This window comes from Lepisosteus platostomus, chromosome 5, assembly GCF_059453375.1.
Source record: "Lepisosteus platostomus isolate fLepPlt1 chromosome 5, fLepPlt1.hap1, whole genome shotgun sequence".
NCBI classification, from domain to species: Eukaryota; Metazoa; Chordata; class Actinopteri; order Semionotiformes; family Lepisosteidae; genus Lepisosteus; species Lepisosteus platostomus.
Window position 1 is genome coordinate 2,109,115 of NC_142615.1, and position 13,687 is coordinate 2,122,801.

The following is a 13,687-nucleotide window of genomic DNA, read 5'->3' on the forward strand; positions in this document are numbered from 1 at the left end:
ACCTCCCACTGTGTCTCCTCTCACTCCTGACACCACCACAACTCCCTCTGTGTCTCCTTTCACTGCTGACACTACAACACCTCCCTCTGTGTCTCCTTTCACACCTGATACCACAACACCTCCCACTGCGTCTCCTTTCACTCCTGACACCACCACACCTCCCACTGTGTCTCCTTTCACTCCTGACACCACAGCACTGCCACACATTGTCACACACACGCACGCGCACGCGGCCACGCCCCGGTGCGTACGCAGTGACGGGGGCCTGGAAGACGGGCGAGGTGAAAGAGCGACACGCGACCTTTTCGAAGCCAGCAGCACACCCTCTCACGCACCCTGACTCCCAGTACCGAGGCCCGGGTGCGGGTCTCTGGACTCGGGGGGAAAATGCCGACGCCCAGACGAGGAGTGAAGCCCGCTGTCGCTGGCTCACTAGTACAAGAGCTGAGGAACTCTCCCCCCCAGCCCCCCAACCCCACCCGCCGGCAAAGCCCTGATCCGAGACTCACCTTCCACCCCCAGTCCCGCAGCCCAGGCCAGGAGGGAGAGCAGGGGGACGAGGGACGAAGCCCGGAGCAGGAGATCCATCCTCGTCTGGCTACTGCTCTTCCTTCACGGAGGAGGGGTAGAAATAGCTGCAGCTCAGCACCGATCAGCAGATATGGCCGACCGCGCGCTTCCTGCGCCTCCCCGGACCCACGTGCGCAGCAGAGCCACAGCCGAGACGCGCTCCAGCTGGGGGGGGGGGGGCTGGGGGGGGCCGGGGGCTCCTCTCTCCACAGTTTCTCCCACCCGGGAGCCCCACTGAGCACACGGCCCCCCGTCGGCGCCCGCTGGAGTTCAGGAGCAGCCCCCCTCGAGCGCGCTGCAGGGTCCGCAGGGGAACAGCCAGCCCCAGGGGGCGCCGGCGTGCCCCCCCCTGAGGTCACCTTGCCTGGCTGAACCCCCCAGCGAACCTACAGGGAGTCCCAGGGACAGCTGGGTGGGCACAGAGCCAGACGCCTCTCCTGCCTGAGCCTCAGAGGTGCCTGTTCCTACTGCTCTTCTGTCAACAGTGCCATTAATCACATGCTGGTAGACTGATAATGATCACACACACAGTGTCTCAGGCATCCTGTGGGGGTGTGTGTGTGTGTGTGTGTGTGTGTGCATAGTGTGTTTCCGTGCTGATGCACCTTGAGTGAAATCTGAGCACAGTGTCTCACAATGGCAGGACGGCGACACGATTTCTGTTCATTCCGAGACGTCCGCATCGGAGCCACTGCCCATCACTGACAGATCCACAAACACTGACACGACCGTGACGGGCGACCAGGACGGCCATCGCTTCCTCTCCCATCGGCGGGAGAGAGGAGGTGCTGGAGATGGACGACAAGATAGGCCGATTCCGGGGCAGGAAGTGGAAACCAGCACTTCCTGTGTTGCTCCAGGAGCAGCCCCAGCCCCTGACTCTCACTGACAGGCAGGCCGGCGGGAGACCGGCCAAGACACTGGCCACATCTGGGGTCTGTCCTGCCCCCCGAGGAGCAGCCCAGTCCACTGGCCCCCCCAGACTCAGACTCTGGGCCCCCCCCACAGCCGCCGCTCGTGTGAGAGCGACTTCCTGCAGCGAGAGGGGGGCCCCCCGGGGGGCCGACCACATCGCTCACGAGCCTCGCTGGGCCGGAGGAACACAGCTGTGGGAGAGTCTGTCTCTCCGAGCCTCAGGGCCAGAACTGCTCTTGGGGTTCAGGCAGAACTAGGAGTCAGGATTAGGTTTAGGAACTGGGGTTCCAGGCAGAACTTGGACTAGGATTGGAGAAAGATTTAGGGACAGCATGATCTATTAAAACAGAATTGGGTTTAGGGTTTTTATTCTTATGAAACCCTATTATTGCAGCTGTACATATACAGGTCATTGAATAGAATAATTCATTTCTTAATAATAACATAACATCCCTTTAGTCGCCCTTTACAACGTCTTGCATGAGGAACGTGTCCTCTCCCAGACCCCAGCCTGCTCTCCATGAGACACACAGACAGAGAGAGAGAAGCTGGGGGTCAGAGCGCAGGGTCGGCCATTTATACGGCACCCCTGGAGCAGTGGGGGTCTTGCTCAGGGGGCCCAATGGAGTAGGATTCCTCTGCCGGCCACAGGATTCGAACCGGTAACCTCCCAGCCCCAGGCACAGATCCTGAGCCACAGAGCCACCACTCTGTCCAGTTATCAATAACTACGTTAACGATTGAGTATTTTTTACTTTTCTTTCTGCTTTTACCTCCACACATCTGATTTATTTTCCAGTCGGTACTGAAAGACGAGATACCTGTATACTGTATAAGTGTTGCTGTGTTCGATTCAGACAGGTGACGATGTGCAGCGCAGACCCTCAGGTCAAACAGCTGCTGACAAGTTTGTTAAAGAGAATCAGACGAGCTTTTACTGATCAGCCACTGCAGAGGTAACCAGTTCACACAGTGATATTCCCCTCGAATAAAAAGTTCTGCCAGAAACCAGATTCATCCAATAAGAAGTCCAGTGAACATCCAGTCCAGTGATCATGCAGCAACATTAATATCCAGTTCGACTGTCAGCAGAGTGAACAGTCAGCCAAGTGAATATCCAACCGGGTGGATAGTTATTTCAGGGAATAGAGAGCAGTTCAACCTGTTCACGTTGGGTGACCTGCGTCAGTCCAGTGGATATCCAGTCCAGCGCTAATCCAGTGCAGTGGGATCCCAGTCTGTGGGACAGTCAGTCCAGTGATTATCCAGTCCAGTCCAGTGGGATCCCAGTCTGTGGGATAGTCAGTCCAGTGGATATCCAGTCCAGTCCAGTGGGATCCCAGTCTGTGGGATAGTCAGTCCAGTGGATATCCAGTCCAGTGCAGTGGGATCCCAGTCTGTTGGATAGTCAGTCCAGTGATTATCCAGTCCAGTGGGATCCCAGTCTTTGGGATAGTCAGTCCAGTGGATATCCTGTCCAGTCCAGTGGGATCCCAGTCTGTGGGATAGTCAGTCCAGTGGATATCCAGTCCAGTCCAGTGGGATCCCAGTCTGTTGGATAGTCAGTCCAGTGATTATCCAGTCCAGTGGGATCCCAGTCTTTGGGATAGTCAGTCCAGTGGATATCCAGTCCAGTCCAGTGGGATCCCAGTCTGTTGGATAGTCAGTCCAGTGATTATCCAGTCCAGTGGGATCCCAGTCCAGTGATTATCCAGTCCAGTGGGATCCCAGTCTGTTGGATAGTCAGTCCAGTGATTATCCAGTCCAGTGGGATTGAAGTCTGAGGGACAGTCAGTCCAGTGGATATCCAGTCCAGTGCAGTGGGATTCCAGTCTGTTGGATAGTCAGTCCAGTGATTATCCAGTCCAGTGGGATCCCAGTCTTTGGGATAGTCAGTCCAGTGGATATCCAGTCCAGTCCAGTGGGATCCCAGTCTGTTGGATAGTCAGTCCAGTGATTATCCAGTCCAGTGGAATCCCAGTCTGAGGGATAGTCAGTCCAGTGGATATCCAGTCCAGTCCAGTGGGATCCCAGTCTGTGGGACAGTCAGTCCAGTGGATATCCAGTCCAGTCCAGTGGGATCCCAGTCTGTGGGATAGTCAGTCCAGTGATTATCCAGTCCAGTGGAATCCTAGTCTGTGGAATAGTCAGTCCAGTGGATATCCAGTCCAGTCCAGTGGGATCCCAGTCTGTGGGACAGTCAGTCCAGTGGATAGTCAGTTTGGTGAATACCCAATTCAGAGTTGAACACACCTGTAAGCAGCACAGTCGATAAACAAGTTCGTTGATGATCACGATGAGTTGGAGGGATGGAATATGGGAATCGGGAGTCTGGGCAGCTGGACATCGCTGGACCAGAGCGACAGCACTGAAGCTCACAGCAGCATCTTGTGCTGCATCGCAGGAATTAACAAAACTGATGATTACGCACAAGCAGGGAAGTTTATGAAGAGCTCTCAACTTCCGTTTCTTCAGGCAGACACACAGGAACTATTCTCTCTTGGCACTAGGGGGAGGAGGGAACGGTTAGGAGGACGGACAAGAAGTCAGCGCTGCGGCTGGAGCTCAATCCCCGGTGACTCTTCCTCTGCAGGGAGAATAAGATAAAAAAGGTAAGGTATGTTGAGCAACCATTTCTATTCAAACAGAAACAGAGCGGCCATTCTGCACCAACAGACCACTACTCTGTTACTGGAGTTTACAGCCTGTGGACAGACCTGCTCTAGACTGACTCCACTGCTCTGTTACTGGAGTTTACAGCCTGTGGACAGACCTGCTCTAGACTGACTCCACTGCTCTGTTACTGGAGTTTACAGCCTGTGGACAGACCTGCTCTAGACTGACTCCACTGCTCTGTTACTGGAGTTTACAGCCTGTGGACAGACCTGCTCTAGACTGACTCCGCTGCTCTGTTACTGGAGTTTACAGCCTGTGGACACACCTGCTCTAGACTGACTCCACTGCTCTGTTACTGGAGTTTACAGCCTGTGGACAGACCTGCTCTAGACTGACTCCACTGCTCCGTTACTGGAGTTTACAGTCTGTGGACAGACCTGCTCTAGACTGACTCCACTGCTCTGTTACTGGAGTTTACAGCCTGTGGACAGACCTGCTCTAGACTGACTCCACTGCTCTGTTACTGGAGTTTACTGGACAGACCTGCTCTAGACTGACTCCACTGCTCCGTTACTGGAGTTTACAGCCTGTGAACAGACCTGCTCTAGACTGACTCCACTGCTCTGTTACTGGAGTTTACAGCCTGTGGACGGACCTGCTCTAGACTGACTCCACTGCTCCGTTACTGGAGTTGACAGCCTGTGGACGGACCTGCTCTAGACTGACTCCACTGCTCTCTCACTGGAGTTTACAGCCTGTGGACGGACCTGCTCTAGACCGACTCCACTGCTCTGTTACTGGAGTTTACAGCCTGTGGACGGACCTGCTCTAGACTGACTCCACTGCTCCGTTACTGGAGTTGACAGCCTGTGGACGGACCTGCTCTAGACTGACTCCACTGCTCTCTCACTGGAGTTTACAGCCTGTGGACGGACCTGCTCTAGACCGACTCCACTGCTCTGTTACTGGAGTTTACAGCCTGTGGACGGACCTGCTCTAGACTGACTCCACTGCTCTGTTACTGGAGTTTACAGCCTGTGGACAGACCTGCTCTAGACTGACTCCACTGCTCTGTTACTGGAGTTTACAGCCTGTGGACAGACCTGCTCTAGACTGACTCCACTGCTCTGTTACTGGAGTTTACAGCCTGTGGACGGACCTGCTGTAGACTGACTCCACTGCTCTGTTACTTGCCTGTGAGTCTGCTGTTCCTTTTGGTGTAAATGACAATCCCAACGAGCAGAGGCACCAACAGAAGGATGGTGAAAATGCTCAGTCTGACTGCAAGAGACAGTACCGACGCTGGACCTGATGGATGGATGGATTTAAGAAACGTGAGAGACGGTCAAGGTGCAGTTTGGCGATTCACACAGAAAAAGGTCGGCCGTTACATTAGACTCTGAAAACAAGAGGAAAAATCTTGCCGATAGCAACAATTCACTTTCCCTACGTATTCACCAGAAAGATTTCTTTTCTTCTAATATTCAACCTATAAACATTAAAGTATATACAGTACTCTCTATTGCAACCACAATGCACGTGTGGGTGTTAACTGACGATGTGTTTTAAATTAGGTTTGCTGGAGAAATAAATCTCAGCCCTTCATAAATATTGTAAATGGGGAAACCTTTTCTGGTCTTTCAGTGACCACTTACATATAATGATCTTCTTGTATCTACGCTGCTGACAGTGAAAGAAAGAGACTGTTGTTACAACCAGTGTCCTTCTCTAGGTCAAGAGCTTCATCAGTTATTGTTCTACTGTAATGGTACAAATCACCTGGTTCCAGCGAGACTCCGATGGTCCATTCCTGGGAGACCCCGTGTGCTCTGTCTCCCATCACGCTGCACTGCATCCTCTCAGAGCTCTGCGGCTCAAGAACAACGGTGGAGCTGACAGTATTCCCAGTGCGCTCACTGGCGCCGCCCTGCAGGCTGTCCCCGGTACTGTTCCTCCAGAGCAGCTGGGTGGTTTTATCACAGGCAGAGGAACAGGTGAGGAGGCAGGTCAGGGTGACGTTGGAGCCCCTCTGCATCACTCCAGGCAGGTCTGAACTCACTAGATCAACCAGAAAAGCCAATTATTTAAGGGAAAAGTTAAGACTTTAAGGTCTATCCTTAGTGTCACTGAGAGATACTCTCACTGTCTTGCTGTGTTGATCACTGAGGGACTCTCTGTGATCTCCTCTTTCTCTGTGTCTCCTGTCCTGTTGTGTGTGTTTATTACTGAAAGACTCCTGTTCTCTCCCCCTCTTCCTTGTGGTGTCTCCTGTCACTACTCAAGAGATTATCTTTTATTCAGTGTTTAAAATCTGAAATCCTGAATCTGCAGTCTCCTGACCTGACAAGGTGTTCAGCTGGATCTTCTGAAGGCTGTCCTTGTTCTGGAGACACAGGTAGACTCCGCTGTCCCCCGTCTGGACGCTGCGTATCAGCAGGGAGGAGTTGACCGCCATGTCCACTCTGTCCCTGTCCACCTCCATCCCCGTGATCCGACTTCCGTTCCCCAGTAACGTGAACAGGGTCCGGTAGCCGAAGGTGCCAGATCTTCTGAAGCCCCACTGCAGTCTGTCCCCTCGTCCCAGACGGACAGTGTCCACACAGGGCAGCTGCAGGAATCCTCCCACACTGCTGTACAGGTCCTGGGTGAAATCTGTGGAGGAAGAGCAAGGGACACACTGAGACACTCCCACACTTTCAAGACCAACCCACTCCGTTCTCTCCCCTCGCCCCAGAGGGACAGTGTCCACACAGGACTGCTGAAGAAATCATTTCACAGGACCGTTCAGACTCCTCCCTGCTATCTGTGGAAGGACAGCAGGGACACACACCTTTGAACATCAACCCACTCCAGGTTGTGGAGAGGAGTTTGGGTAGCTCAGGTAGCAGAGAACGAGGTTAGAGGTCAGTGGAACGACCTCTCACAGGAACATGATCTGCAGGAGGAAGAGGAGTCATGGACAGCACCCTGCCCACCTGTGAGTACAGCGGTGAAGGTATCGTAGGTCTTGAGCTCGGTTCCTTTCAGCAGCGCACAGACCCAGTTCTTGTTGTGATCTGATCTCTGCAGAGTCACTGAGAGCTGACTGTATGTCCTGAAATCTCTGATCTGGGATCTGCCCATCTCCACCTTCCGCACGAGATCCGGATCTCTCCACCAGGACATAGTCAGTCCCTCGGGAGTCTCCAAGCAGCTTCCCAGTCCAGCTCCACAGTCCAGCCCACACCTGAGGGTCAGCATACTACCGGTCCGCAGGTTCCCAGAGGGAGAGGCTGTCACTGAGGAAAGAGCACATGGAGCTTCTCATCAATACCCTTCCGATCATCATCAATACCCTTCAATCAACACCCAGACCTTCCAATCATCATCAATACATTTCAATCGTTAATCATCATCAAGACCCCTGCATCATCAATAATCATCCCTACCTTCCAATCATCATCAATACCCTTCAGTCAACATCCAGACTTTCAATCATCATCAATATCTTTCAATCATCATCTATACCCTTCCGATCGTCATCAATCCCATTCAATCAACACCCAGACCTTCCAATCATCATCAATACCTTTCAATCGTTAATGATCAAGAACTTTCAATCATCATCAATATCTTTCAATCATCATCTATACCCTTCAAGGCGTTGTCAATTGTCAACAAGAGGCTTTGATTATCAGAAGGGAAAGAGAGACACAGATGAGTGAAGGAGAGGCAGGGAGAGAGAGAGAGAGAGAGAGAGATGTAAACTGATCTCCACATGGACACAGACACCGAGAACGACGTTCTTACAGGAGAGCAGGTAGAGAGTGGCCGTTGTCCCAGTTCGATGATACTCTCCACTGACGTACTGCACACAGGTGTACAGTCCAGAGTCCTGAGGCCAGAGAGATCGGATGTGTAGAGACCAGTCTGGCCCCACACGCAGCCTCCCTGCTCTCTCTGGGTCTCTGACTGTGATCGTCTTATCTTTGCTCAGGAAGATGGGTGCCTCAGAAGTCTGACTGAAGACCCACACAATAGACAATCTGTTCATCTCTTTCAGATTCTCACAGGGCAGACCCACTGACCCCCCCACAGTGGAGTACACAGTCACTCCTGGGGAGGGAAAAGAACACAACAGTTAAACCTGATATCACCACACCTCCCACTGTGTCTCCTTTCGCTGCTGACACCACAACACCTCCCACTGTGTCTCCTTTCACACCTGATACCACCACACCTCCCACTGCGTCTCCTTTCACTCCTGACACCACAACACCTCCCACTGTCTCCATTCACTGCTGACACCACAACACCTCCCACTGTGTCTCCTTTCACTCCTGACACCACACCTCCCACTGTGTCTCCATTCACTGCTGACACCACAACACCTCCCACTGTGTCTCCTTTCACTCATGACACCACAACACCTCCCACTGCGTCTCCTTTCACTCCTGACACCACAACACCTCCAACTGTGTCTCCTATCACATCTGATACCACAACACCTCCCGCTGCGTCTCCTTTCACATCTGATACCACAACACCTCCCACTGTGTCTCCATTCACTGCTGACACCACAACACCTCCCACTGTGTCTCCATTCACTGCTGACACCACAACACCTCCCACTGTGTCTCCATTCACTGCTGACACCACAACACCTCCCACTGTGTCTCCTTTCACTCCTGACACCACAACACCTCCCACTGTGTCTCCATTCACTGCTGACACCACAACACCTCCCACTGTGTCTCCTTTCACTCATGACACCACAACACCTCCAACTGTGTCTCCTATCACATCTGATACCACAACTCCCCCCACTGTGTCTCCTTTCACACCTGATACCACCACACCTCCCAGAACACCCTTCATCTGAGGGCTGAGACACGGACCCCCCCCCCCCCCCTCGAACCCGAGACTCACCTTCCACCCCCAGTCCCGGAGCCCAGGCCAGGAGGGAGAGCAGGGGGACGAGGGACGAAGCAGCCCGGAGCAGGAGATCCATCCTCGTCTCTCCACAGCGCGGCCGTCCAAGAGGAAGGATGTCAACGACTGCAGCTCAGCACAGAGAACGCAGATGTGGACACTGCTGACCGCGCGCTTCCTGCGCCTCCCCGGACCCACGTGCGCAGCAGAGCTACAGCCGAGACGCGCTCCAGCTGGGGGGGGCCGGGGGCTCCTCTCTCCACAGTTTCTCCCACCCGGGAGCCCCACTGAGCACACGGCCCCCGTCGGCGCCCGCTGGAGTTCAGGAGCAGCCCCCCTCGAGCGCGCTGCAGGGTCCGCAGGGGAACAGCCAGCCCCAGGGGGCGCCGGTGTGCCCCCCCCTGAGGTCACCTTGCCTGGCTGAACCCCCCAGCGAACCTACAGGGAGTCCCAGGGACAGCTGGGTGGGCACAGAGCCAGACGCCTCTTCTGTCTGAGCCTCAGAGGTGCCTGTTCCTACTGCTCTTCTGTCAACAGTGCCATTAATCACATAATGATCACACACACACACACACAGTCTCAGTTCTCCTGGGGGGTGTGTGTGTGTGTGGTGTGTTTCCGCGCTGCTGCATCTTGAGTGAAATCTGAGCACAGTGTTTCACAATGGCAGGAAGGACAGAATGCAAGACTCAGAACCACACACAATCACTGACAATGTCTCTCACACACACACACACACAAAATCACCGACAGTGCCTCTCTCTCACACACACAGCTACTCACACACAACCCCTGACACAGGCTCTCACACACACAATAAGTGAGAGACTCTCAAGCACAACTCAGTGCGTTAGTTAGTTCTCTGTTTCTTCTTCTGAGTGCCCTGTTGCACAATGCAGATGACAAAGTGTCTCCACTTCTCCATCTCTGTGTTGTGTGTCATAAAAACACAGTGTTGCACAACAGAGAAGACAGCACAGTGTCTCAAGTACTGAACACCTCTGCGCTGTAACAGGTGAGACACACACTGTTGCACAACAAAGACAACAGTGTGGGGCTCGTTTATGTGACAACGTCAGGAGGAGATTGGTTACCACGACAACGCCTGGATGACATTAGTTACCGTGATGATGTCGGGGTGAGACAGACCAGGATTAGTTACCGTGACAATGCTGGGATGAGACAGGAAAAGATCAGTTACCATGACAATGGTGGGATGAGACAGGAAAAGATCAGTTACCATGACAATGAGGGATGAAACAGGATGAGATCAGTTACCATGACAATGGTGGGATGTGACAGGAAGCTATTAGTTACCGTGACAGTGCCAGGATTAGTTGCCATGCCAATGAGGGGCACCTGAGTGACCGAGATCCATTCCAGGTGCCCTGGAGTCCCAGAAGACGCACGGAGAGGAGGAGGCACGGGTTCGAACACCGTCAATTTTAATGGGAAGTAGGAAAAAGCAGGTACAGTCAAAGCCCGAACAGTTCGAAAATACAAGCGTCCAGCACAAACACTTCTCTTTCTGGCGGGCTTCGACATACAGGCAGCCCGTTCACGGAACTTACAGGTCATTTCCACAATTCACAGCTCTTACAGATCGCTCCACAAACCGGCAATACATCTCCTATAGGTACTACTCCTATAGAGATACTGTCATACTGTACCTCTATATCTTCTACAGCTCTACATCTCCTATAGGTACTACTCCTATAGAGATACTGTCATACTGTACCTCTATATCTTCTACAGCTCTACATCTCCTGTCATACTGTACCACTACATCTTCTACAGCTCTACATCTCCTATAGGTCCTTATATACTGTCATACTGTACCACTATATCTTCTACAGCTCTACATCTCCTATAGGTACTTACATACTGTCATACTGTACCTCTATATCTTCTACAGCTCTACATCTTCTATATACAACACATCTCCTATAGGTACAGTACTTATATACTGTCATACTGTACCTCTATATCTTCTACAGCTCTACATCTCTTATATACAGCTCATCTCCTACAGGTACTTATATACTGTCATACTGTACCTCTATATCTTCTACAGCTCTACATCTCCTATATACAGCACATCTCCTATAGGTACTTATATACTGTCATACTGTACCACTATATCTTCTACAGGGCTACATCTTCTATATACAACACATCTCCTATAGGTACAGTACTTATATACTGTCATACTGTACCTCTATATCTTCTACAGCTCTACATCTCTTATATACAGCTCATCTCCTACAGGTACTTATATACTGTCATACTGTACCACTATATCTTCTACAGGTCTACATCTTCTATATACAACACATCCTATAGGTACAGTACTTATATACTGTCATACTGTACCTCTATATCTTCTACAGCTCTACATCTCCTATAGGTCCTTATATACTGTCATACTGTACCACTATATCTTCTACAGATCTACATCTCCTATAGGTACTTACATACTGTCATACTGTACCACTACATCTTCTACAGCTCTACATCTTCTATATACAGCACATCTCCTATAGGTACAGTACTTATATACTGTCATACTGTACCTCTATATCTTCTACAGCTCTACATCTCCTGTCATACTGTACCACTACATCTTCTACAGCTCTACATCTCCTATAGGTCCTTATATACTGTCATACTGTACCACTATATCTTCTACAGCTCTACATCTCCTATAGGTACTTACATACTGTCATACTGTACCTCTATATCTTCTACAGCTCTACATCTTCTATATACAACACATCTCCTATAGGTACAGTACTTATATACTGTCATACTGTACCTCTATATCTTCTACAGCTCTACATCTCTTATATACAGCTCATCTCCTACAGGTACTTATATACTGTCATACTGTACCTCTATATCTTCTACAGCTCTACATCTCCTATATACAGCACATCTCCTATAGGTACTTATATACTGTCATACTGTACCACTATATCTTCTACAGGGCTACATCTTCTATATACAACACATCTCCTATAGGTACAGTACTTATATACTGTCATACTGTACCTCTATATCTTCTACAGCTCTACATCTCTTATATACAGCTCATCTCCTACAGGTACTTATATACTGTCATACTGTACCACTATATCTTCTACAGGTCTACATCTTCTATATACAACACATCCTATAGGTACAGTACTTATATACTGTCATACTGTACCTCTATATCTTCTACAGCTCTACATCTCCTATAGGTCCTTATATACTGTCATACTGTACCACTATATCTTCTACAGATCTACATCTCCTATAGGTACTTACATACTGTCATACTGTACCACTACATCTTCTACAGCTCTACATCTTCTATATACAGCACATCTCCTATAGGTACAGTACTTATATACTGTCATACTGTACCTCTATATCTTCTACAGCTCTACATCTCCTACATCTCCTACAGGTACTTATATACTGTCATACTGTACCTCTATATCTTCTACAGCTCTACATCTTCTATATACAGCACATCTCCTATACAGTAGGAACTTATATACTGTCATACTGTACCACTATATCTTCTACAGCTCTACATCTTCTATATACAGCACATCTCCTATAGGTACTTATATACTGTCATACTGTACCACTATATCTTCTACAGCTCTACATCTCTTATATACAGCTCATCTCCTATAGGTACTTATATAATGTCATACTGTACCACTATATCTTCTACAGCTCTACATCTCTTATATACAGCTCATCTCCTATAGGTACATATATACTGTCATACTGTACCACTATATCTTCTACAGCTCTACATCTCTTATATACAGCACATCTCCTATAGGTCCTTATATACTGTCATACTGTACCTCTATATCTTCTACAGCTCTACATCTCCTATATACAGCACATCTCCTATAGGTCCTTATATACTGTCATACTGTACCTCTATATCTTCTACAGCTCTACATCTCCTAGAGGTCCTTATATACTGTCATACTGTACCACTATATCTTCTACAGCTCTACATCTCTTATATACAGCTCATCTCCTAGAGGTCCTTATATACTGTCATACTGTACCACTATATCTTCTACAGCTCTACATCTCTTATATACAGCTCATCTCCTATAGGTACATATATACTGTCATACTGTACCACTATATCTTCTACAGCTCTACATCTCCTATAGGTCCTTATATACTGTCATACTGTACCTCTATATCTTCTACAGCTCTACATCTCCTATATACAGCACATCTCCTATAGGTCCTTATATACTGTCATACTGTACCTCTATATCTTCTACAGCTCTACATCTCCTAGAGGTCCTTATATACTGTCATACTGTACCACTATATCTTCTACAGCTCTACATCTCTTATATACAGCTCATCTCCTACAGGTACTTATATACTGTCATACTGTACCACTATATCTTCTACAGCTCTACATCTCCTACATCTCAGGTACTTACATACTGTAATACTGTACCTCTTTATCGTCTATATGAATCTCCAACAGATATATACACACACACCTCTGTATATTCTATAGCCACATACAAGGATTCTCAAAGCACAATATCGTACACGTCAGTATGCATTTTGGGTTTTTGTGTGTATGTGTGCGTGTCTTTGTGTGGTTCTTGCGTGTGTGTGTGTGTGTGTGTGTGTG

General features: G+C 49.7%; 2 protein-coding genes across 4 annotated transcripts in view; both read right to left on the minus strand.

The window, feature by feature from the left end:
• The window catches only part of LOC148662407 (uncharacterized), a 30,184-nt gene that overhangs the window by 1,557 nt on the left and 14,940 nt on the right, over positions 1-13,687 (minus strand). Inside the window, exon 1 of one of the 3 annotated variants that reach the window (XM_088631133.1) lies at positions 510-4,113. The exons of the other annotated variants lie outside the window; for them this stretch is intronic. Coding sequence (XP_088487259.1) covers positions 510-588 — 79 coding nt within the window. The 5' untranslated portion in view covers positions 589-4,113. Of the gene's footprint in view, positions 1-509; positions 4,114-13,687 lie in introns of those variants that run through there. 3 annotated transcript variants of the gene reach the window in all.
• LOC148662408 (uncharacterized) lies at positions 1,234-13,680 on the minus strand. Its single transcript, XM_088632852.1, has 8 exons — positions 10,774-13,680; positions 9,010-10,722; positions 7,891-8,196; positions 7,077-7,379; positions 6,442-6,753; positions 5,881-6,159; positions 5,296-5,409; positions 1,234-1,358 (listed from the first exon to the last, which is right to left on the minus strand). The coding sequence occupies exons 2-8, from the start codon at positions 9,089-9,091 to the stop codon at positions 1,234-1,236; spliced, it is 1,521 nt and encodes a 506-aa protein (XP_088488978.1). The 5' UTR covers positions 9,092-10,722; positions 10,774-13,680.